We start from the raw sequence: 25968 nt of genomic DNA on the forward strand, positions 1-25968 counted from the left end.
AGGAACCAAAAGCTACCGAGAAACCCTGTCTCGAAAATCAAAAAAGAAAAGAAAAGTAGCCTATGTGTGTTAGTGTGAAACTCTGCTTTTGTGTGTGAACTCAGAAGCCCATACAACTTTGATTTAGAGTCCAGCAGAAGGCCTTCCGCAGAGCCCGCCTCGGTGGAGTTAGTGGGTGGGATGCTACGTGGGTGTGTATGGACACAGACAAGGGCTGGATAAATAAAGGGGCAAAAACTGCGGAACAGACATTTACACTGGAAAGTAGGAAATTTGAGAGTTAATTTCAATGCGGGGGTTAGGGAGACCAGATGTTTGAAGCTGAAGAAACAAGTGAGAATTTGTTATGTATTTGGGAAAAGACAAATACACAATTTCAGTGGGACTGGAGCCAAGGTTTGCTTAAAGAAGCGGGGAAGCCAGAGCTGAGAGAGCAGAGGACCATGCTAAAGAACTTATAGTTTATTCTCTAAACCAGGAGGCGTTGTCTCTGGCTTTCAGGAATCCATCGGCCAACTCTAATACACCTAATCTCTTTTTCTCTTTTCAGATGGCTGTTTCGAATATTAGATACGGGGCAGGAGTCACAAAGGAAGTAGGCATGGCAAGTATTTGTGATGTCGGTGGCCTCTGTTACATCTCGTAAACATGAGTATTAACGGACAATGATCGAATTCTGTGTTCCTAAAGAGCACGTGAAACTCACCCAAAGTATCTAGCATGGTGTCTTTCTATTACAGGATCTACAGAATATGGGCGCTAAGAAGGTCTGCTTGATGACAGACAGGAACCTGGCCCAGCTCCCTCCTGTGCAAACAGTTCTGGACTCCCTGGTGAGGAGTAACATCAGCTTTCAGGTCTACGATGGCGTGAGGGTGGAGCCCACAGACGGAAGGTAAGGTCTTAGCGTGCAGAAGCCAGCAAGATGGCCGCCGTGGGAAATTTGCCCAGACCTTATGGAGCAGCATGGTAGTGTGTGTAAATACATATCATAAGGCTCTTTTGTTTTCCGTTCTCCAAGCTTCATGGATGCGATTGAGTTCGCCAAAAAGGGAGCCTTTGATGCCTACGTGGCTGTAGGCGGGGGCTCCACCATGGACACCTGTAAGGCCGCTAACCTGTACGCGTCCAGCCCCCGCTCTGAGTTCCTCGATTACGTCAATGCCCCCATTGGGAAGGGGAAACCGGTGACCGTGCCTCTGAAACCACTGATCGCAGGTAAACACTCTGCGCCTTTGCTTTAGGAGACCTTGGGTACTACGCTAGCCCTAGCTGTTGATTTCAAGGTCTACATTTCCAGAACCTCTGCTCTGTTCCTTTCTAATCAAATCAATGCGTTAATTAGAGAACAAAGCGGGCAGCCATGGCTTATCTGAAAACTCTGACCTTCACCATCGCATAGATAGGCAATTGGGTCAGTTTGGAGGAAGCATGCAGTTTCAGGCCGTGGTGTCACTGCACAGAGGAGGAAGGATCCTCACTGACATTTGGTAGGAACCTCTGTTGGCAGCCTTGTCCCCAGACCCATCTGCTTGGTCTCATCTCCCAGCCACCATGGAGTCGGGGGAGGACAATTGCTGTTTTCTCTCAGTGACTCTGTCCTTTCTTCTACACAATGGCTCTCCAGCTGACTGGAGACAAGACAGCTCTCTGTGTCTTGCCTGGACATGTGGCCGGCATGTGCGTGTGCCCAGTGCACAAATCCATATCAAAAATGGCTTGACTGTTCCTGGGGGGGAGGGGCTTGGGGCTTCCTAGTCATTTCTTCCCTCTCGTTTCTTTAGCCATTAGCACACACATAGAAGCCCTGTTGTTAAAATGCAGTGACTAGGAATAGCGGGACATCCTGTGTAAGTCTCATCCCTGCTCTCCCTTCTGCCCCTGTTGTAAGCAGTCTTGGTAGGGACTTGAGGGAGTCGATGGCAGCTGAACTGCTGTGACATGAACGAGGGATCAGCGGGGAGCAGCATAATTGGAGTCTGGCCAATGGAACCCACTGGTGAAACCGTGCCGGCGTCACACAGAGAGGTGATTAGTAAAGTTTAGAAACTTGACCGAACTACAAAACCACAGGGCCCAGCACAGGCAGCTCGTTCCTGCGCCCGTTGCCAAGAGGGAATAAAGATGTCTTTTAGAGACAGGATGTGTTCGTGTTCCTACCAGAGGTGCTGGGCAACTTGATCTCTGGCTCTAGAGAACCAGGCTTTCCAGAGCTCATTGCTGTTTATATGAAACGGACTTTCCACATAGGTATGATTAATCTACATGTGTTAATACTGACGTATTATTATACATGCATGTTACAACAGAGATCATATATTCAACACAGTTTCATGTTAGTACAGACACAGACAATATGTGTATAAAACCTGTTTGCACAGATACAGACAGCATGATGTAGCACAATGCCTGCTCTAAATGCTACGGTATGGTTTGAGAGTCAAGCAAGGGGCTGGAGACTGAAACACAGAGAGAGAGAGAGAGAGAGAGAGACAGACAGACAGACAGACAGACAGACAGACAGACAGAGACACAGGTGGCGCCTAGAATTCCCGCTTTGTTGTGTTCCAGGGCAGCTTATATAGGCTCTCTTTGACCAGTAGCCACTCCCTAACTCTCAGCTGCAAACCCACCAGAAACCACTCCCCTGCCATCAGGAACTCCTGAGGTGCTCAGAGCAGCTGCAAAACAAGTTGTTTGCTCAAAACAGCTGCAAGCATAGGAAAGCAAAATTGTTTACTCCAGCAGACAAGGGTCACAAGAAATTCAAGGTCTGGGGGTCCACAGTCCCTCACAGCATGCGTGTTAAATATGCATGCACGTTAACCATACATGTATGTTAATTTATCATATGTTCAATATAAATTCACAAAATATATTTGTATATATACAGATAGCATGCATATTAAACACACATGCATGTTAAGCATATATACATGTTAATGAAGCCATGTATATATCTAATTTTTTTCATATTCCAACCACAGTTCTCTCTCCAACCTCTCCTCCTGCTCCCCTGCACTTCCCCCCCAGCCCATCCCCAAACCACTCATCCCAGCAGGCAAGAGCTCTCATAGAGAGTCAACAAAGTCTGGCACATTAAGTTGGGGCAGAACAAGGTCCTCTACCCTACATTAAGGCTGAGCATGGCATCCCACCCTAGGGAATGGGCTTTAACAAGCTAGCTCATGTACCAGGAATAGCTCCCGGTCCTACTGCCAGGGGCTCCTCAGATAGTCCAAGCTTCACCTCTGTCTCCCACATGTGGAGGGCCTGGTTTGGTCCCATGAAGTCTCGAAACCATGTATGTTGTGTTAACAAATGTAGAAGTCATGTAAATGTTAAGCAGACCGCATGTTAAAAGATACGATATAAGCTGGGCGGTAGTGGCACCCACCTTTAATCCCAGCTCTTGGAAGGCAGAAGCAGGTGGATCTCTGTGAGTTCAAGGCCACCCTGGTTTACAGAGCGAGTTCCAGGACAGGCTCCAAAGCTACACACAGAAACCTTGTCTTGAAAATACAAATAAAAAAGATATGATATACATTAAGAACATTCAAACATCATAATGTATGTTATGTGCTAGCGCAGATACAGACTGCCTACATGCATGTTAATGTAGTCACAGACATAATATGCTGATGAGTACATACACATGTGTATTAATGCAACATGGATGTCACATGACTCCTTAGTGTATATGTTACACAGATGTCAGACAAACAGGTCAGGGATACTCCTTTTCAGTCTTTGCTCCTCGTTTCTGAGGTGGAATTACGTGTTTCCGCTGACCTCTGTTCAGATCCCTTCTAATATTAATATTATTTTGTTCAAGTTCCAACCACCTCAGGAACCGGCAGTGAGACTACAGGGGTCGCCATTTTTGACTATGAACGTTTGAAAGTCAAAACTGGTAAGAATTTTATTCATAATTCTTTTGAAATTCTCTCTCTCTCTCTCTCTCTCTCTCTCTTTCACCTTTCTACCTCACTTCCTTGTCTTTGAGGCTGTTATTTAGAAATCAAGGAATTAAGGGAACTCAAATATACATTTTCTCTTCTCAAGAATGTGTAAAAATAGGCTTATAAGCTTCTTGTTAAGAAGCTTACTTGAAAAGCTTATCAAAATGCCATGGATCTCCATATATATATATATATATATATATATATATATATATATATATATATATATATATGTGGGAATGTATTCCACTGCTGTGAGAATATGCCTTTGCAGGCCAGCTGGTGTCAGATCCCCTGGAGCTGGAGTTACAGGCAGGCATGAGCCACTTTACCTGGGTGCTAGGATCCGAACTTAGGTCCTTTGAAAGAGCAATAATTGCTCATAGCCACTGAGTCATCTCCCCAGCCCTGAATGCCATGAATTTTAGTAGGCCATACCCCTTCCCATATCAGTGGTTGTATCAATGGTAAATGGGTGTTTCCTCTCTTTGACATTTTTTAACATTTTAAATTAGTTTATCAAAGCATGATTTTATACAATGAGATGTGTACTTTTTAAGAGACTGTTTGATGGGTTTTAACAAATACTCATGGCCAATCAAGAGCCTAGACATCCCATAAGTCCACAATGTTGTCTGAGTCCCATCCCAGCCGATCCCTACAGGCCCACCCCAGTTCACTTCTGTTTCCATCTTCTTAGTCTTTTGGGGGCTACTGCTTGACCCTTGAATGCTGTGGTAGAAATGACCCCCTCCTCGAGTTTGGCGCAATATACTGCTTCCAGCCTTTGCAGCAGAATAAGCTGATGTTCAGCTATGTCCAGAGTAACTTCTTTCTCTTAGTTAAATTACATGCCCCTTGACATTATTAACAAAAACCGAAACAAGCAGCATTTAAATTCAGCCTTACAGTTTTTGCTTATGTACATATTATCTAATCTTTATTCTTATAGCTTCAAGTGACACACGTGTGTGTGTGTGTGTGTGTGTGTGTGTGTGTGTGTGTGTGTATGCACACCTGTGTAAGGCCTAGTCTTAGGCTAACTCTAGGTGGTTAAGTGACCTGTCCACTGTCGCACAGCCAGGAGTAGAACAACGGCCAGGGGTATGCTAGTGAACATTTAGAACCGAATGAGAAATAAGCCCTGGTTTGCATCCTTGCCAGTTTCTGTGTAGTAAGCACTGCCAGCAGGGCCAGCAGTGTCCCTCCTCCAGGCAGCTGAAAGAGCTCCACAAACTGGCCCCTGGGATCCTGGAAGCCAGCCAGCACAACCCTGAGAGCACGGGTTCTGGTCCCAGGTCATTCTCCACTGCTACTGGTATCACGACATGAAAATGCATCTTTTCTCATACTTTTGTTTTTAAATGTATTGTCCTAAGGTTACTTCATTGTTAAGGGAGCCCACGCCTTTAACATACTAAAATTCTTATGTTTTAGGCATTGCTTCGCGAGCCATCAAGCCCACATTGGGACTAGTTGACCCTCTGCACACCCTGCACATGCCCTGCCAGGTGGTGGCCAACAGTGGCTTTGATGTCCTTTGGTAGGTACCACTGCCACCCAGAGGGCCTTTCCAGGACTGGTCCGTAAACAGTATTTTGCCACCTAAGGGGCTGTATGCAGTGATAACCCTTCCCTGATTAACTGTATAGCACCCCTCCTATTGGCTGACATTGTCTCCTCTCCTACAGGGAAATGTCAGATTGGATGTGGTCAAATTAGAGTCCTCAAGCCTACCTCAGGCAGGCTATCTCACCCTGAACAACATCGGAGGCTGTGGGGCCACAGATAAAGGATCAGTTTAAGATCACATGAAGCTCCTGGACTATACTGCCTGTCTCTATGGCCTCAAACTGGGGAAGGATTAGGCTGCAGTCAAGGGAGGTCAGGAAAGGTGGCTAGTGTTTCCAGGGTGGAGGACCAGCGTGTGTGCTCTCTCGCAGGACCTTACACACATCACCTCTCTGTAACACTGCAGTGTGAGACTCTCGCAAGAGAAAAGGAGATTGGGTTGCCAGGGTTTAGGAACTTGACCGGGCTCACAGTAGGCGCCTGTGGTTTCGGCTGTGATGTGCCAAGATCCCATCTGTATACCTACTGCAGATCCCGTTCCCGAGCTAGGCCATCATTGCCAGTCTCCTTGAGTACCCTGGCTCTTCACTTGCAAGTCTCAAACCACCATAGTCCATCCACTGGTACAAGAATGTTGTGTCCTCGAAATCAGAAGATTTGTTTCTTTTTTAATTATGAGATAAGGTCTCTCTATACAGCCCTGACTGTCCTAGAACTCACTGTGTAGACCAGACTGACCTTGAACTCATGGAGATCCCTCTGCTTCTGTCTCCAGAGTGCTGAGATTAAAGGAGTGCCTCACACCACACCTGGCTGTCAGCATCTCTTAACATCTGTATGTGGTGTGTATTTTTTTCCCCAGCAATTGTGTTTCAACACACTGCGTCTTCGCATCGGCATGCTATAGTGTACTCTGCGGGGCCTTTTGAAAATGGTGGCATATGAAAGTCCGTGCAGTGAAGCCGTTCTCTTAATCACCTGGTGCCACAGCTTCTCCTGCATCCACCATCTCCTCAGGAGCAGGACTTGGTATAACACTCCTCTTCTCCCACCATGCCTAAACTCGGCAGATCCAGTTTCTTGGGCCCCTTGACTCTCTCACACCTGTCTGTCTTCTCAGGCTTCATTCTTCCTCCTTGGTTCAGGCGACATCGGCTGTTCGGCCGTTCTTCAGACCATTGCAGTAGCCTCCTTATAGGCTTTCCTAAATCCAACCCATAGTCTTTCCACATCTCTCACAAGCTTCCAGACTGCGATATGCCAGTACACACGCACGCATGCACGCAAGAACACTCACACACAACTCCTTATGTCTGAAATGTCCGTCACGGGCCCACGTGTTGGAACACTTGGTCCTCAGCTGGTGCTGCTGTTTTAAGAGTCATGTAGCCTTGAGGAGGGGGAGCCTGACTGGTGGCAATATGTCACTAGGGGTAGACTTTGGGGGTTACAGCCTGGCTCTACTTCCAGTCCTATTATCTGCTTGCTAATCTGGTCGACACACCTGAGCCCTGGTGTGTGAGCCTGGCTTCTACCACCATGCCCTTCCTTTGCCCATCTCCCCAGGTGCACTGTGAGCTTGGTGAGGACAGAGCCACCTTACTCTCATCCCCAGCACTACCCCCAGGGCATGTGACTGACATTGCAGGTTCTGATTGCTGTCGAATGATGTCCATCTGAGCTAGAAATAACCATCATTCTGTCTAAACTCCGGTCTGTTCCTATGTCCTATTATCTAGAAAACTAACTCCACCCTGTTCAATGTTGTTAGAAATTTGATGAGATGTCTCCGATTGTTTAGGAATAATGGAAATAAAGTTGCCCTCCCTAGCTATAAAGCCCATAATAAGTCTACCATGGCCCAAGCAATAACCTCAGGGGGATGCCGCTGTCTACAGAGGGGTGGGGGAGGAGGAAGACATCAACACTGCTTACTTTGAGCAGCTATCCTTCACTGTGGCAAAACACGCGAAATCACCACCTTAGAAGGAAGACAGGCTGGGGCTAAAGAGATGGCTCAGGGGCTAAGAACATTAGCTGCTTTTTCAGGGAACACAGGTTCCATTCCCAGCCCCCACATGACAGCTCATGACTGTCTGTGACTCCAGCTCCCAGGGACCTGACACCTTCACACAGACACAACAATGCACAGAAACAGGAAAAGTAAATAAGTCATTTAACATTGTTTTAAAAGAAAGGATTATTTCGCTTTGTGTTTTAGATATGTCCACAGTCACTTGGCCTTGCTGTTTCGAGTCTATGGTGGCACACGATATCATGGTGGGAACACATGGCAGTCAGAATACAAGGAGGGACAAAGAGTTCCATTGTCCCTTCCAAAAGCACCCTGTGGCCTAACTTCCCTCTACTAGACCTCACCTACTAAAAGCTTTACTACTTATCGAAAGGGCCATTGGCTGGGGATTGGCTGGGGATTGGCTAGGGACCTCTTCTCTTTCATCCCTTTGGGGGCCATTTCAGATCCAATCACTCACACTGCTCCGCCCTCCCTTTGTGCCGTTGACTCTTGCACGCCTCCTGCAGCTCCGGTTGAGAACTTCAAAGCCACGAGCATCTATCTACCAAGTGCATTGTTTTTTCTTACTTTATTATAATTCGTCCAGAAGGTGCCTTTTCTGCTTCTCACCTGGAGAAGAGAGTGAATCCTCCATCTAACAGTGGGAAGCTGCCAGGCAAAACATCATCTGTGTTCTACTGAGACCATCGTGCGTCTTTCGCTAGATGAATCTAGTCACACCTGCAGCTGAGCACAGGCCCGCAAGGGGGGAAGCTCTGAAACATTCAGAGCCAACCTTGAGTGTAAGGCACATTAAAAATAGACTCAGGTGAAGAGTTTAAAATGGCCAGGCAGTGGTGGTGCACGCCTTTAATTCCAGCACTCGGGAGGCAGAGGCAGGCAGATCTCTAAGTTGTGAGGCTAGCCTGGTCTACAGAGAGTTCCAGGACAGCTGGGTTACACGGTTACACAGAGAAACCCTGTCTCAAAAATAAATAAATAAATAAGTAAATTCCAAATGTAGCTATAAGCTTTCAAGGGATGAAGGGTGAGGAGGAAGGCAATGCCTGTTCTATGTTTACGTTTCTCTGCAGCCATGCTCTGGAGTCGTACACGGCCATTCCCTACAACATGCGGAGCCCCTGCCCTTCCAACCCCATCCAACGGCCAGCCTACCAGGGCAGCAACCCAATCAGCGACATCTGGGCAGTCCACGCACTGCGGATTGTTGCCAAGTATCTGAAGAGGTATGTCACCCTGGGGAGAAAGAGCTGCTCTCTGGTGACACCTGGCATGCCTGATGCCGACACAGTGAGCTGACATAGTGACATCGTCGGCTCGCCAGCGCAGTCAGCAGTGACTTCTGAAGGGATCCGAGGTCAGGAAGGCGAAAATTAGACCTGTCAGTCCAAATAGGCACCAGTTTCAGAACAACTGAAGCTCCTAGAATGTAAAGAAGACAGATGAAATAAAGAGAGGTTTGCTCACCAAAGCCCCCAAACTAGCCGGATATGGCAGTACACACCTGTAACTCAAGAACTTGGCCGAGCCTGATGCAGGAGGATTGCCACGAGTTTGAGGTCAGGCTGTGCTACGCAGTGAGTACTAAACCAGCCAGGGCTACGAAGCAAAACTCTTTCAGAACAACAGCTCCCGCGGTGAAGCTGGGGTGAATGAGCAGGAATGAGAACCATGGAGAACGCAGGAGCCACCCATGGAGAAAACTCACGTGAATTAAAGTGAAGGAAAAAAAATGTAGCTACTCAGGAGACAGAAAAGACAGGAAATGTCAAAGGATTCCTGGGAGGTTTAAAAGATTTAAGAACACAAGTACAAGCTGGGTGTGGTAGCAGCACCCGGAGTCCCGATGACTGGGGAAACTGAGGCAGGGGGTCCCTCAAGCATCGGAACGCGAGACTAGCCTGGGCAATGTAACAAGACCTCGTATCTAAAAACAAAAGTTTAAACGAAATATTTTAAAAGTTGACTAATCCTTTCATTTTTTTAAAGAATACAAATATATAAGTATACGTATTTACAGCCACTGTTTATGAAAGAGCAAATGGGAACAGACTCCCGAAACAGCAAGAACACACAGTTCAATCTGGATCAGTGTCACAGACAGAAAGATGTCTAGGCTGGCTTGGCCTGCAGGTAGCCTAGGGTGACAGGGCTCCTGGTGCCCTCTGAAAGTGTACACTCTGAGTCTGGTCACAACTGTCAGGATCATTGGCCGATGACGAAGAGGGAGTCCCAGGTCACCTCCCTAGAGCACACACACAGTGCAAGGTCGGGGCTCTGGTCCCAGCCCCTTCCCGTCAGCTGAGCGACTGACAGTGTGTTTATTATGTCCTTGGTGAGACCGCTGATGAGAAAAATATGTTTGCTTCGGTTTTCATTGAGAAGACAGGCAGTTGTTTGAGTAACCTGCCTAATTTTCCTCCCGCATCTTGCCTTTCCCTGAGGCAGCTCTTTATTCAGAAGACAATGGCAATGTTGGGGCGTCACTCCGTATTTCTGTAACCCAACAGGGCTGTCAGGAACCCCGAGGATCTGGAAGCGAGGTCTAGTATGCACTTGGCAAGCGCTTTCGCTGGCATCGGCTTTGGCAACGCTGGTGTTCATTTGTGGTAAGCGAACACACAATTTATTCTCTTAACTCAAGGTACTGTTTTCTAAATTTTAATATCTAATAGTTCAGGACAAGGGACAAATTTTAAATATGCTGTACAAGGAAGAAATCTGAGGTTTCCCCAAATATTTTCTTAATTTGAATTCAGTTCATTAGGTCATGGGTTTCCTATGACAGCTTTAAATTCATATGCTATACAGTCTGCTCGTTTAAAGCGTATGTAAGTCAATGGCTTTTAATCTGTGCACGGAGTCCTGCACCCTTTAGTTTTAGAACATTTTATTAGCCTCGTAAGAAAATCCCACATCCTCAGCTCACCAAAGCCAACACTTCCCTTGATGCCTAGACACCACTGAGCAACTTCCCTTCTCTGGAATTTCCCAGTTGGGGCACGTCAAAGGCGTAAAAGCACCTGGTCCTTTGCATCTGCCATGCTTTATTTGGATGCTCTTAGAACCACTTCTTTTTTACAGTCAAATGCTAGTCTATTATATGGAGACACAACTTTTCTTTTTCTTTTCCAAGATAATGTTTCTCTATGTAACAGCCTTGTCTGTCCTGTCCTGGGACTCACTCTGTAAACCAGGCTGGCCTCGAACTCGCAGAGATCCGCCTGCCTCTGCCTCCTGATTGCTAGGATTAAAGGTGTGCGCCACTGCTGTCTGGCTGAGATACCACATTTTATTTGACCTGTTATCAGCTGGTGGAAATTTGTTGCTAAAAATAATATACTGTACAAGTTTTGTGTGCACATTTTTATTTCTCTTACTTGACACAAATAAATGGAATTTCTGGGTCAATGGAAATTTTTTATTAATTTTTTAGTGCCTATACCATTTTTCATTCACACCAGCATCGTATGAGGGCTCTTGCGTCTCTGTATCTTGCTATGTATTGCAATTTGTAAAATCTCAAATGCGGGATTGTCCCATAAAAGAGAGAGGGAGCAATCAGGATCTTGGTTAATAGTCCCAAATTAATCTTTGACTGAAATGTTATCGGTAAAGTACTTTAAAATCATAAACAGAGAACGTTAAGAATTGAGCAGGGCTTTGCTGGTGCAAGGCAGTGGTGAGCATCAAGCTCTGTGGCGTAGAAGCAGGAATTTATTACACCCAAAGCAAGTATACAAAATGTACTAGAGCCTGAAAATGTTTACCTCCCTTGGCCCACTGTTTCACTCTTAAGGATCTAGCCTTAATAAATATCCATGATCTGTACAATGGATTTCCTTATAAAGATGTTCACCTAAGTGTAATTTATAATTGAACATTTTGGATGCATGTATAGTACTTAATAAAATAAAGTCATTAGGAATATAGTATTTAAAGCAGATTTATACAAGAAAATGCAAAGAACAGCATATAACACCAGGCACAGGGGCTCGTACCTGCGATCCTAGCCCTTACGAGGTATAGGCAGGAGGATGAGGGCTTTAAAGTCATCCTCAGCTACACAGACAGGTCAAAATCAGCCTGGGCTACATGAGACTGTCTTAGAACAAACAAACAAAATATTAGGCAACAAAAGCAATGTACAAAATTATATGCACAGGTGCGCAGGTCCTGGGGAGAGGCTCGGCGGTTTGGAGATCAACAGCTGCCCTTTCAAATGGCCTAGGTTGGGTTCTCAGCAACCCTTTGACTGTTTACCGCCACATGTAACTCCAGTTGCGGATGATCCAATGTGTCTTCTGGCCTCCAAGGGCACTGCAGGCATGGGGTACATAGATACACATGCAGGCAAAACACACAAAATAAAAAATAAAGGAAAAAATCCAGAAACAAATATGTCCAATATGATCACAAATTAAATATATGCATAAAATGGCTAGAAGGAAAGATAGTATGAATAATTCTTATTGTGTACAAAGAATATAGACAACTATTAAAAACCATTGAAAATTTCAAGTATCGCTATACAGCTGCCTTTGAAAGCTCCATGAGCCCTAACACTTCTTGAGAGCATACTCTGCTTCCAAGAGAGTCAAGTACGTTCTGAAGTTATCCAGTCACTCGGAGAAGCAGGAGCTTTCTATTTAGCTCACATCAGAGGTCTGAGAAAGTCAGTTCAGTAGACCCGGATAACCGAGCTTTGTCAGCTAGAGTTTATAATTCAGCGCCATTGGTATGCAACACTTGAAACAGTCTGTTATTTGCAGAATGGGTCACTAGCGGGTCCAGTTTGCCTTTTGGGCAGCACATAGGACTCCCTTATCACTGGGGTCTGACCATCTCAGAGGTTTTTGTGAACGAATACCCTAAAGTTGGAGAGCATCACGGTTCATCCAGGCATCTGAAAAATGCATCCTGTAGAATACATCACGTAGGTAACCATACTGTCCAGAGACAAGAGGGCACTCCCACAACAATGTCTGTGTTGTTGATTTCTGGCATCTGTGTGTCAACAGATTTTTTTTCTTTTCCAGCCATGGCATGTCTTACCCAATTTCAGGTTTAGTGAAGACATATAAAGCCAAGGAATACAATGTGGATCACCCTCTGGTGGTAAAAATATTTAATAATAAATTACTCAACTAAATCTTATAAGTATATCTTTAGTGGGGGCGGGGCTGGGGATGGAATTCAGGACCTTATCATACTGGCAAGAACTGTATCGCTAAGCTAAGCTGCACCCCAGCCCACGCTGCGAGGTCTCGGCTGTTCTGAGTACTCTAGTCATGTACTAAGGAAGAAAGCTTTTCTATCCGTCTCTCCCCAGCCCCACGGCCTCTCTGTGGTGCTCACATCTCCAGCAGTGTTCACCTTCACTGCCCAGATGTTTCCAGAGCGGCATCTGGAGACGGCAGAAATACTAGGTATGAACCATCACTCACAAATCTGTGGCCTCCAAGATGGAATGTTGGCATTGTCCTTGACCCACCAAAGACATGGAGGGAGACTTATTATTAATTATGAATGCTCAGCCTTAGCTTAGGCTTGTCCCACTTGTTCTTTTAACTTAACCTGTTTTTATTCTTCTGCATTGGCCTCGGGGCTTTTCACCTTTTATTTATCCTCTGTGCCCTACTTCCTGCTTCCTCCATGTCTGACTGGCTGGGGCTCTGGCATCTTCTTTCTTCCTCAAGCCTAAATTCCTCCTCCTACTTACTCTCCCTGCCCAGAAGTTCCACTTATACCTCCTTTCTCACTATTGGCCTTTCAGCTTTTAATTGGACCAATCAGGTGTCCTAGACAGGCAAGGTAAAACAGCCACACATCTTTACATAGTTAAACGAATATTCCGCAATGTGAACAAATGCAACACATCTCTGCATAGTTAAATACAACACATCTCTGCATAGTTAAATACAACACATCTCTGCATAAATACAACACATCTCTGCATAGTTAAACAAATGCTCCACAACAGAGTGATTCCCAGGAACAGTAACAAAAGCTGTTGTTTTGGTGTAGCTCAGTGATAAAACATCAACAATTTGCCTGAAGTCCTGGGCAGCATTTTTTTATATTATTATTATTAAAAATTTTCACCTCCTCCCCTCTTCCCATTTCCCTCCCCCTTCCCCCATTCCTCCTCTCCCTCCCTCTCCAATGCAAAGAACAGTCAGGGTTTCCTGCCCAGTGGGAAGTTCAAGGTCCTCCCCCACTCCATCCAGGTCTAGGAAGGCAAACAGGCTAGGCTCCCACAAAGCCAGTACATGCAGTAGGATCAAAACCCAGTGCCATTGTCCTTGGCTTCTCAGTCAGCCCTCCTTGTCAGCCACATTCAGAGAGTCCAGTTTGATCACATGCTCCATCAGTCCCAGTCTAGCTGGCCTTGGTGAGTTCCCATTAGATCAGCCCCTACCGTCACAGTGGGTGGGCGCACCCCTCACGGTCCTGACTTCCTTGCTTATGTTCTCCCTCCTTCTGCTCCTCATTTGGACCTTGGGAGCTCAGTCCAGTGCTCCAGTGTGGGTCTCTGTCTCTATCTCCATCCATCACCAGATGAAGGTTCTATGGTGATATGCAAGATATTCATCAGTATGGCTATAGGATAGGGCCATTTCAGGTTCCCTCTCCTCTGCTGCCCAAGGAACAAGCTGGGGACATCTCCTTGGACACCTGGGAACCCCTCTAGAATCCAGTCTCTTGCCATCCCTAAAATGGCTCCCTTAATTAAGATATATACATCCCTGCTCCCATATATCCACTCTTCCTCCATCCCAACTCTCCCATTCCCCCAAGCTCTCCCCATCCTCCCCTTCTCACTTCTCTCTCCCCATCTCCCCTTACCCCCACCCCACCACCCCCATCCCAAGCCCTGGACAGCATTTTAAATACCATAATTTTATGCTTCTTAGGATCTGTAATGAAATGGAACCTATACTTGCTCAGCTTTCACCCCCAAAGAAGGCACGCAAAGTAATGACTTCATAGACTTTTGCTATGCCGAATCACTGATAAAATGAATTAAGGAAGCAGCAGGAACTCCCAATCCCAGAGAAGCTAAACAAGGAACAAAAGCACTTTCAAATGAGCAACCTATTTGCCATACTGTTGAATAAGTAATCTCTCTAGTGAGATGCCCACTGGGTGTTTTGACTCTTATAGAGATAGAATATAATTCTGTTTAGCCGTAGTAGGAAGAAAAAAAAATCTTGGTTTTTTTCTGAAACAAGGAGTCTTTTTAGGTGACTTGGAGAACTTGATTAACTTGTAGAACATCTTATTCCATTACTTATGTTTAGGGTGGGCGGAAAGAGAAAGGCTGTAACGAAAACTCAATTCTTCATTATGCCCCTGTAGCTTGAGCCGTTGGAAAGATGATCCCCGAGGAGGCAGGAGCAACCGCAGACATCCTCCTCCCACAGGGCCACTGCCCTGGCCCTCCCTCTCACACCAGCCCTTTGTGTGCCCCACAGCTCCAGGTGCTGTGCCGGGAATGCTAATGTCAGAAACCCAGGACTTGGAGCCAAACCCAGGCTTCAGTTTGCAGTGTGTCCTGTGTGAGCACATTGGCAGATTTACAAGGGGCCTGTAGCCCTTTTCCCTTTAGGGGGGAAAATGTGCCCCTGTGCTGGGATATGGCTGTGACCTTTGTAAATATGAGAATGGTAAAAATTAAAGCTGGGGGAGGGGGGAGTCCAAACTGTAGGCTAGATCTGCTGTAGATGGGGAACCTCAGTGAACTTTCAGGGCCTGCTCCAGGCAGCACAGACATCAGGAGAAGGCAGAGTCAGTTAAACGAAACTGGGAGACAAACACAGGAGTTCTTCTAACTGCTTAGGAATTTTAGTATTAGCCCATATTGCCAGTTAAATATGTTAATTCCCTACAAAATCTTGTTGTTTTTTTTTCTTAGCTAGACCAGTTCATTTTCTTTCATTTCACCTTCTTTTCCCCTAAAAAGTGCTTCACAGGAAAGCACAGAAGTCTGTGCAACGTGTTTGGTGGCGGCTATCCCAGGATCATAAACCCGTAACCCCATATCCTGTGTCACGCCTCCCACCTAATCCACTCTCAGCTGCCGCTGGGTTTTGCAGATGGATCTTGCCAGGCCTGGGTTACCTTTCATCGTGTGGCTCTCCATCTGGCCCTGTATCTGGTTCTGTTTACCTTTTCCTGGAACTAAAGCCGCTGCTGACCCTCACAGAAGGAGGAGCCTGAAATCTGACTTACGGTGTGCCGCAGTGAGGAGCAGGCTCCTCTTTTGCTGGCATTTCGTTTCTGCATTGACCGATGCTACCCTCGTTTGCTGAATGCTAGCTTGTGGGCTGCGCAGGTGTTCCGCTTAGATAGACAGGCAGCAGGGCAGGTGCTAAGCAAGGGGTGGGAAACCTGCGTCTTTCCCTTGGGAAGTTTCACACGTCCCTGCCTAAGAACAGATCTCTGCTGCACTGACATCTCTGTTATTGTTTGCGCTAGGAATCATTAAGCTTCTGTCCTTAAAATTAAGTCTCCAAACCTTGGCAACCTTCACGTCGTTATCTTCACAGGAAGCGCCATTCTCCGAGTCTTCATGTGCATGGCTGGCACTGAGACATTTTCTGAGAGGAACATCCCCTATCCTTTAGCAACATAGACAAAATAATAATCATAAAATAAAATAAAAAATAAAAAAGTCACATTTTTAGGTATAAAGCAGAAACTTCTTCTTTCTCAGTCACACATAACAGTTTTGTCATCATATTTTTCTTTCCTTTTCTGTGGTCAATGTGTGGCATTTGTAGCTCTCTGTCCTTGCCTCAAGCTATTTGCAAAAGCCTTGTGTCTTCTGTTGCTGCTGGAAGACACTGAACACACACACACACCTCTAGGGGTCAGTAAATACCAAGTCCTGAGAGTCGTATAAGCTGTGCCCCCCTACACATGTGCAACCCCCACCTCCTAGCACCAGCTGTCTTTCCTGTCCTCTCTTCAGCATCTCCTTCCTTGGCTCGGTCACTCTGCTCCCCTCCCACACAGAGTGGACAGGGAGGAATCTGAAGTCCCCTGAAAACTGTGAGAGCTGAGAACCCCAGCCAGCTCGTCTAAAGAGCAGTTGGCTCCTCAGCCTGGTCTTGCCAATGTGGGCTTGACCACTGACCACAGAGACATCTCAGGGAAGCCTAGCAGGGCCCTGGACCTTGGTGTTTGGAGGTGGCCCTAAGGACAGTTGACATATTCAGCTGATACTGTGACTGAGATGAACCCGGAAGCTGCTTCCCTCCCTTCCCATGGTCTGTGCTTCTCTCCTAGGAGCTGACATCCGCACCGCCAGGACCCAAGACGCCGGGCCTGTATTGGCAGATACCCTCCGACAATTCCTGTTTGACCTAAATGTTGATGATGGTCTCAGTGCCCTTGGCTACTCCAAGGATGACATCCCTTCCTTGGTGAAAGGGACACTGCCCCAGGTAAGATTCACAATGTAGCCTTCATGTATGCTGAGCACAAAGCTGGAGGGGAACCTTGCAACGCCCCCACAGCCGCTCGAGAACCCGTAGTGCTAAAGTAGCCTGGCCCCTCCCTGCGCCTGTTTGTTCCTTCATGTGGTAAACTGAAAGGATCCTTTATGAAAACCCAAGATGCAAACTGCCAAACTGACTTGATCTATGGAAACCCCTCTCCCTCCCACACTTCTGCAGTTTCGGGAGTTCCCCATAAAACGGGGCAAAGCTATCCCAAAAGGACCGCCGGTGTTATTTTCCAGGATAAATCACCACAAATCCCTACTGTTCCATAGAATGCAAGCTTAGCTCTTAAGTTGGAATTATTGCAAGTTTGCATTTGAGTCATTCGGGTAAATTGTTTATTTCATACACATCTGTGTCCCTCTATACCTTATTTCATTTATTTAAACTTTGCTAAAGAATATAAACTAAATTATTCATGTTTATAAAGTCGAATCATTACCGATATAAAGCTCCCTCTCCCGAGAACCACATGAAGATGTAATCTCTATTTTGACCTCTCTGGAGCTAGTACTCCAGGTCGTAATGGACCAAGATCCTCATCTATTGCCATGTACTATAAAGTAGGGCGCTCAGACCCACGAGCACTGAGTCCATGGACTATACCTTGCTTGCCACACCCAGCCACTCCCTGAGTCCTCCCAGTCAATACGGAAAAGCAGGAAAGCAGGAATCACCCATGGGGCTCTTTTGTCCAGCACTCAGCATTCACAGGTCCCTCCCTGGCTCTGGGGCAGCCAACAGCTAGGATATCTATCTATGCATGCAGCAGCCTACTGACCACAAGCAGCGGTGCCTTTTCCACATCCTTTCCAGGAAAGCTAGGACTCAAACCAGCCCCATCTTCCCCAGCCCTGATATCACCATCCAGACTATAGAGAACCTCGTCATTCATAGAAGATGTTAGGACAGTTTGAGCTCACAGTTTCTATGCCCACAGAAGTGATGAACAAAGCAATTTGAGGCAACAGAAAGCAGGGAACCTCGGTAAACGGGAAACACGTCCCATCTAATTGGATGAACAACCTTTACCTACAATTATTACCATTAGGTATAAATTTAGATTCCTGTGTGGGTAGACTTTTAAGAAAAGTCAACTGGGTGCTCCTTGCCCCCACTTTCTTGACTTCTCAGCATACTGGTGAGAGATTGTCCATGGGCGACTGGTTTCCCTGACTTAGCTTCAAACCCAGTGGATCCAGTTGCACCTAACCATGTAAATGAGTGAGAAACACAAATGTCTTGAGATACAGCATAGGTGCTGAGCCAACCTACAGATCCATCGCTTTAACCTGTTGAGCCACAATGTAAGACATTGTAAGGCCGTTGTAGCTATGCTAGCCAAGCCTATGACTGATGAGGGCAGGGCTCTGCTTTGCTTCTCCGTCCTCAGCTACACCCAGCCCAGTAGACATGTCCAACAAACATGCAGCTTCTCTAAAGCCTCTGTCTGGGTGAGTGAGTGGCTTGGTGGTGGTAACTATAGCTAGGTATTTCCTAAGACTGAGTAAAACAAAGACAGCCATGAAAACGTGTTCAGGAATTCCACAGACCTAGGGGCCACCATGGTTTCAGTGTGACTTCTGGCTTCCTAGCATTATCTCAGGGTTGCTGTATTTTCTGTTTATCCCAGGACTATGTTCATGATTTATTTATTCATTCTATATACAATATTCTGCCTGCATGTATCCCTGCAGGCCAGAAGAGGGCACCAGATCTCATTACAGATGGTTGTGAGCCACCATGTGGTTGCTGGGAATTGAACTCAAGACCTCTGGAAGAGCAGCCAGTGCTCTTATCCTCTGAGCCATCTTGCCAGCGCCACAGATACAACTTTTTAGGGCCAGTGAGGTGATTCAGCAGGTAAAGGTGCTTGCCGCTAGACTTGAATGACCTCCCGAGTCAGTTCCTAGGACCCACATGGTAGAGGGAGCTGAAGGCCACAGGTTGTCCTCTGACACATGTGCCATGGTGCACACATATACACGTAATAAATAATAATATAATTTTAGAAAAAATAAAAGAATATGAATTTGTTTACTTCCAAGAATTATTATGCTAGTTAGTTTCTGTAACTTTATCAAACTTGAATTCCCATGGAAGGGGAAATCCCAACTGAAGAATGGTCTCCATCAGAGTGACCTGTGCTCCTGTCTGAAGGGCTTATGTTTTTGATGATGTGGGGGCCCATCCCACTGGGAGTGGCGCTATCCCTGAGCAGGTGGTCCCCATTGTATATAATAAAGAAAGCCGAACAAGCCCCCCTAGAGCAGGCCAGTAGGCAGCGCTCCACTGTTCTCCGCTTCAGCTTCCACCTTGGCTTCTCTTGATGATAAACTATAAACCGAGAAACCAAACAAACCCTTTCCTCCCCCAAGTTGCTTTTGGTTGTGGTGTTTATCACAGCAACGAAAACCAGAAATTGGTACCAGAGAGCGTGGTATTGTGGTGATGGGCATGACCATATTGTTATGGGAGAATTATGGAAGGATTTGGGAGGTTTGGGCTTGAAAAGACCACCGGGTGGTCAGAGTTTAAGAAGCTGTTATGGGAGCCTGGGAGAAAGCAATGTTAAAGAGGCGCTGCCGATGTCGGAGGCCTGGGAAGACTGAGAGCCCCTCAAAGAATATTGGCCCATTTGGTTGGTATTTTGAATTAAGAATCCGTGGTTTCTGATCAGCTGTGATTAACAATAGACCAGCACCACTGAAATGAAACCTTTGCTTTACTGAGATAATTGATTCTGGTCAGCTGGGGCTGAAGAATTGGCTGTCCCTGAGAGATAGCCTGAGGAGTAGTTCCTGGCGGGGCGGGGTCAGCACACAGAAGCTGTGGTGGTGGTGGGTGGGGGAGGCTGCATCTCAAGCTGGTAGCCAAACTTGGGAATGCCTAAGAGTCTCCCACGTGCTATTGGTTTGGGCAGCATGAATGCAAGCCAGAAAACAGCGTTCCTCTGCGGTCACTGCTTCAGCTCCTGCCTCCAGGTTCCTGCCTTGAGTCCCTGCCCTGACTCCCCTGTTCGACTGTGAACTGGGGAGCCGTTAGGTGAAATCAGCCCCTTCCTCCCCTGAGTTGGTTTTGGTCACTGTTTTATCACAGCCATAGAGATCCCTCACTAGAACAGAAATAACCTGCAGATGAAGAAGTGCTGTGGGAGTTTCGTTTTGTTTTTTGGCAGCAGTGAGTGTCTTACAGGAATGCCATGGCAACCTCAGAATTCTACACGTACAGAGGACCAGTCTTCACTCATTAATATCCACCAGATTTAAGGAAGTATGATGTACTGATCCCTGCAAGGAGTCTTGCCAGAAAGTTTGTTTTATAGAGTCCGTGTGTGATAAAAGACTCTTTTATGTTCATCAGCCAGGGGTCAGTTTTTTTCTAGAAAGAGCGAGCAGGCCCATTTTTCTTAACCAAACACACAGCCTGTGCTAGTGGCAGCGAATGGCGGCCCTGCGTGCAGAGGGGATGGGCAAGAGCAAACTCATCTTCGGAATTCGATTTCTGAAGCCTCCGGAAAGAAACATTGGCATTTCAAGCCAAAACATTCCGTTACTGGGGAGCAGCGGCTGCCCAAGCGAGCATTCCCACTCTCGGTAGACAGACCAGCTGAAATGGTGTCATCTTATGAATGTGCTGAAAGTGGAGTCTTCGTTTCAGTGCCCGGGTTAATCAGTTGTTCTTTGGCCTTCGTGTCTGTATATAATAGCACGTTGCTCAACGCTTCTTCATTCTGAAGCCATTTGACTTGTATATGGCATAGGATCAAACACTTTGTCTCTCGCCATATTTGCCCCATCACTGGGGCTGGCAGTGTGAAGAGAGAGCTAGCAGAGGCGTGGTTAAGCCACTCCTGAGAGTCCAGAACCGCCTCCCCAGAGAGGAACAGGTCCCGGCAAAAGACTCTGAGCTCATCAGAGGGCTCTTCCTTGTTATAACAAAATGTTGTGGAAACCGTTGCCATCATCACCATCGTCTCTGGCCATAGCACAAACTGAAAGCCAGCTCTTTATCCTGCCAGAAACTAGACAGACAGGCAAACAGACAGATAGATGGGTAGACAGGCAAGCAGATAGATTATTTGTAGGTGATAGGTACATTGATTATAAATAAATAGGTGATTGATTGCAAATAGGTATAGGTGGTAAAGATTCAAGCAGATGGATAGATAGATAGATAGATAGATAGATAGATAGATAGATAGGAAGGATAGAGAAGGATAAATGATAGATTGATAAATAACTATTAATAAGATCTGCTAGAATATAAAAATTTTGCCTTTGTCTCATCCATAGTTAACAGCATTTCTTCCCACTTTCTCTAAGATGTCATCCATCCTCCTTTCTCATTTTTATTTTTAATTATAGTAAATTAACATTAATTTATTTTTAATAACTTTTATGTGTATAGTTCAATGTATTTAATATATCCACAGTGCTATACAAAAAACACTTTCCACTGCAGATCTTTTTTTAACATCCCAAGTAGCTCTCTATCCACTGAACAACTGACCTATTGCCTTTCTCACAGCCCCTAGCAACCTAAGATCTTTTTCCTGTCTCCGAAAGTGCCTAGGTTAGGCACCTCATATACATGAAATCATACACTGTCAGTCTTTCTGTGACTGGTTTATTTTACCTTAATGTGTTGACCAATGTAGCATGTGTCGGAATTCTGTTCCTGTTTATGGATGAGTAATATTTCCTTGTGTGGATAGACCATATCTTGTGGATATACCATCCCATGCCTGTATTGGGCCCTTGGGTTGTTTCCACCTTCTCACTGCTTTGAACACTGGTAATGCAAGCATATTATCTTAGGGTTTTGTTGCTGTAAAGAGACACCATGATCATGGCAACTCTTATAAAGGAAAGCATTTAGCTGGGGCAGGCTTACAGTTTCAGAGGTTCAGTCCACTACTGTTATGGCGGGGAACATGGTGGCACATGGGCAGACGTGGTGCTGGAGAGGGAGCTGAGAATTCTACATCTGGATCCAAAGGTCTGGCTTGAGCATCTGAGATCTCCAAGCCTGCACCCTGGTAACACACCTCCTCCAACAAAGTCACACCTCCTAATAGTGCCACTCCCTCTGAGCCTACACAGGCCATTTTTATTCAAACCACCACCTACGTTTGCATCCCTGCTTTCAGTTTTTTGGAGTAAGTATCCATGAGTATACAGTTTGTTCCTATGGTAATTTTATTGGTGTTTGTTTGAGACAGGATCTCACTAGGTACCCAGACTGGCCTTGATCATCCCCACTTTCACTTCCCGAGTGAGGAGGTTTCTAGCAGGTGCTACCAATTTCAGTCCAGTTTTTAGCTTCCTGGTGCACTGGGAAACTATTCTATAGCGCCTCACCATTTACGTTTCTATTAACAACACAAAGAGCTCCAGTTCCCGACATCTTCTCCAGCACTTGTTAGTTTCCACTGTTTTTATGATTGCCCAGTGGTGCGCAGCAGGGCCTTGGCGAGAATTAGATTTGCACACCCTAAAGGCTAAGAACACTGATCATCTTGTCCTGGGCATATTGGCTATTTATGTGTTATTCTTTGGGGAAATATCTATTCAAGACTTTGGCTGATTTTTGGGTTGCTCCCTTTGGTGTTTTGCTGTTGCACTCTAAGAATAGTTTTTATATTCTGGACATTAATATATCACATATACTGTTTGCATTTATCCATTTTGGGAGTCGTCGTTTCGTTGTCTTGCTACGGTCTTTTGGTATACAGAAGTCGTATATTTTGATCTACTCCATTCCAGGTTTCTATTTTCTTTTCTGTCTTCTGCGTCGTTGCTGTCACATCCATGGAATCAAACGCCAAGCCTGGTGTCATCAGGATTTCCCACGATGTGTTCTTTCAGGTTTTTTGGTTTGTTTTGTTTTCTTTCAGGGGTTTTAGGGCTTATGCCTGGAGCTCGCCTCCATTCTCCTGAGATATAAGAACTTCCAGACGATGATCCCTGGTGGGATGGAATGCCTAAGTAATGAGATAGAGAGAAATCCCATGCGGACCATGTGGCGGGGACTCCAGTGAGGGCAGTCAAGTGTCTTTCGTGACATGGCAGCCCAGACATGGCAGCTAGGGAAAGAAGGGATGGTGGATCTGGGTGTGGTGGTGCACACCTGTAATCCCAGCACTTGGGAAGTAGGGGCAGAAGCATCGGTAGTGCAAGCCTCTGCTAAAGAGGGACTTTAAAGGCAGTCTGAGCTACGTAAGAGCCTGTCTCAAGCAAACAAATAGGGTAAGTGAGCCAGTGTGTGTTGGGGGGGGTGAGTCAGTGGGGAGGGATAAAGAGGGGGGACGAGACAATGGTGGTGAGTGAGCCAGTGGAGAGGGAGGGAGGGAGCCAGTGGGGGCAGGGAAGAAGCTGGGGGGGGGCAGTGGGGGAGGATGAGCCAATGAGAGAGGGAAGGTTGAAGGACAGAGCCAGATTGAGGAGGCATCACACGTCATGATTTCTTTTTCTGAGACTGTATCTCATGTAAGCCAAGATGGTCTCAGATTTGATGGGTAAGTGAGGGTGGCCTTGACTTTCTAACACACCTGCTCTTATCTCCTGAGTTAAGAAGTAGCAGTTGGAGCCACCATACCTAGTTTTTGTTGTGCTGGAGACAGAATCTGGGGGTTCTCGCCTGCTAGGCCAGCACTCTACCAGCTGAGCTGCATGGCAACCCCATGATTTTGTTCTGATCCCAAAGGGACATTTGTCCAGAACTTGTAAACCCAGGTCTCTGCTGAGGCAAAAGGAGAGCTGGCTACTGTCAAGAGAATAGCCTCTAGGGGGCGATAGTGGAGCAAAAATGGAAACATCCCATTGTAGGTCAGGGTGGTGGTGGGAGGACTGGCGTGTCAGATATGATCCATCTTGAAGGTGGGTCCAGCAGACTTGGATCAAGGATCCTGCACACAAATGCATCCTGAGATTTTTCCTTGTCTGAACTACTACTCACTGAGTGCCGTTTCTGAACTGAGGAAAATAGGAGAGCTGGGCAGAGTCTGCAGTCTGCCTCCTCTTCCCACCTTCTTCATTAACTCAGCAACTAACTGTTGGTAATACATTTGCTGTATGTTGAGCACTGTGTTGGGTACCAGATCAGAGCACTAAACACAGCCAGGCCTTTGTCCCCCTGTGCTTACCTGCTAGCGGGTTATACATCCAAACACCTGCTTATCACCAAAAAATAGAGCCAAAGGCCCATGACGATGGGGCCTGTGTGATGTGGTGTGTGTTCATTTCATCTGGGTAGCAGATAGCCATCTTTTGTTAGTCCCTTGTCCCAGAAGGATCCTGGAGCCACTAGAACATATAGCCATAGGCTGTTGACATCACCAACTCCACCCATAATGACCACTGGAGAAATGAAGTAAATCACTAAACTGACTGGGAAAAGTAAATATGAAACTTTGGTTAATAAGGGGGAAAATAGATTCCTTGTTGCGCATAGCCTAAAGGGTCGCTTCTACAGAAAGTACTTTTGGGTGTGTGAAGGAAGTGGTCTTGAGTCGAGGACCTGCAGTTACATTTTTCTTAGCAGCACTGCTGTTACCAGGGACAAGACTGTCTGTCTGGGGACAGCTGGCAGGAGCCATTGGCAGGTCCGGTCCGATCAGTGGGCAGGATGGTTTATTTCTGTACATTTGAGCAGAAGGCTTTCCAAAGCCTTATGAGAAAGAAGTAGTTCTTGAGAAACCTGAGCCGGGAATTAGCCCAAACCATTCGAGGAACACGGCTTGGGACCTGGGGCGGGGAGTTTCTTTGATCATCCTTTGTTTGTTTGCTTTTATTCTGTTTTTAGCCAGGCGCTTTCTATATAGCTCAGGCTGGCCTTGAATTCGTGACTCCCTGCCGCTGCCTCTCAAGTGCTGGATTACACCAAGCTGTTTCTATAGGATATTTAAAATATCTAGTCATTGTCTCTAATGACCAAACTAATTTCCATGAGCACATAGCATTGACACTGTCACTTCCAAGCCCCAGATAACTCCTTTTATTTACTGTCTCAGGAAAGGGTCACCAAGCTTGCGCCTCGTGCCCAGTCAGAAGAGGACTTGTCTGCCTTGTTTGAAGCATCAATGAAACTGTACTAATTACCGCGTCAGTGAAATGATCACCATGTGAACAGATAGCAGAAGTGGGCCAGGCTCGCCTCTGTCGTTATCTCCACACTTAATCCACCTGCTGCCGGTTTGAATGTGACGTGACTTTATCCTTCAGGAGACTCCTCGACGTGGATTATGTAAAACCCATGGGCCACACCCCAGGGGTCAGCGTTCCTAAACCAAACCCTGCTGAACACACTGACTCTCAGTCCATGTGCCAAATGGACAGAAACTGTCTATCAAACATACAAATATCCTATGTCCAGACACTGCATGTCTAGAAATTTATTCTGAAAAAAACTAACATTAGTGTGCAAAAGAAAAAAATGATAAGGATGTCTCTGATAGTACTTTTTGGGTAATAAAAATTAAAGCAATCTAAACATTCATTTATGCATACTAATATGGTAAATGGCAGAAGACTATGGTATTATTAATAAAGATGAAATAAATCTCTTGGAAATATGTGTCTGTTTCATAAAAGATGTTGGCAGTAAATAAGTGGCAAAAATTATATATTAGTATAGTCTGACTTGCCTTTTCAACTACATATAAGTGTGTCTATATAAAGAAAAAAGATAGGCACCATAATATTAAAAGACACCATTGGAAAAATAAAATTGGGGCTATAGAAAATCATGAGAAAACGTGGACTTAGTGTTTTATACTTTCAGTTTTTACAGCTCTTGGGTTCAAATCTCCACTCCCCAGCATCCAGGTAACTGGCAGTCACAGCTTCGTACAACTCAGGTGGCAGGTGGAGATGAGCCAATGCCC

At 46.0% G+C, this 25968-nt stretch overlaps 1 protein-coding gene across 3 annotated transcripts in view; it reads left to right on the forward strand.

Moving 5' to 3' along the window:
• Nucleotides 1–25654, forward strand: part of Adhfe1 (alcohol dehydrogenase iron containing 1) — a 31774-nt gene extending 6120 nt beyond the window's left edge. For all 3 annotated transcript variants that reach the window (XM_075971341.1, XM_075971339.1, XM_075971340.1), the window contains exons 4-14: nt 551–604; nt 741–895; nt 1022–1218; nt 3836–3913; nt 5400–5505; nt 8646–8798; nt 10083–10181; nt 12612–12690; nt 12905–13001; nt 16867–17024; nt 25096–25654. In XM_075971341.1, the coding sequence (XP_075827456.1) occupies nt 551–604; nt 741–895; nt 1022–1218; nt 3836–3913; nt 5400–5505; nt 8646–8798; nt 10083–10181; nt 12612–12690; nt 12905–13001; nt 16867–17024; nt 25096–25179 (1260 nt within the window). In that variant the 3' untranslated portion in view covers nt 25180–25654. The remainder of the gene's footprint in view (nt 1–550; nt 605–740; nt 896–1021; nt 1219–3835; nt 3914–5399; nt 5506–8645; nt 8799–10082; nt 10182–12611; nt 12691–12904; nt 13002–16866; nt 17025–25095) is intronic.
• The last annotated feature ends 314 nt before the right edge of the window (nt 25655–25968 follow it).

The sequence above is a fragment of the Microtus pennsylvanicus genome, chromosome 5 (assembly GCF_037038515.1).
Source record: "Microtus pennsylvanicus isolate mMicPen1 chromosome 5, mMicPen1.hap1, whole genome shotgun sequence".
Lineage (NCBI taxonomy): Eukaryota > Metazoa > Chordata > Mammalia > Rodentia > Cricetidae > Microtus > Microtus pennsylvanicus.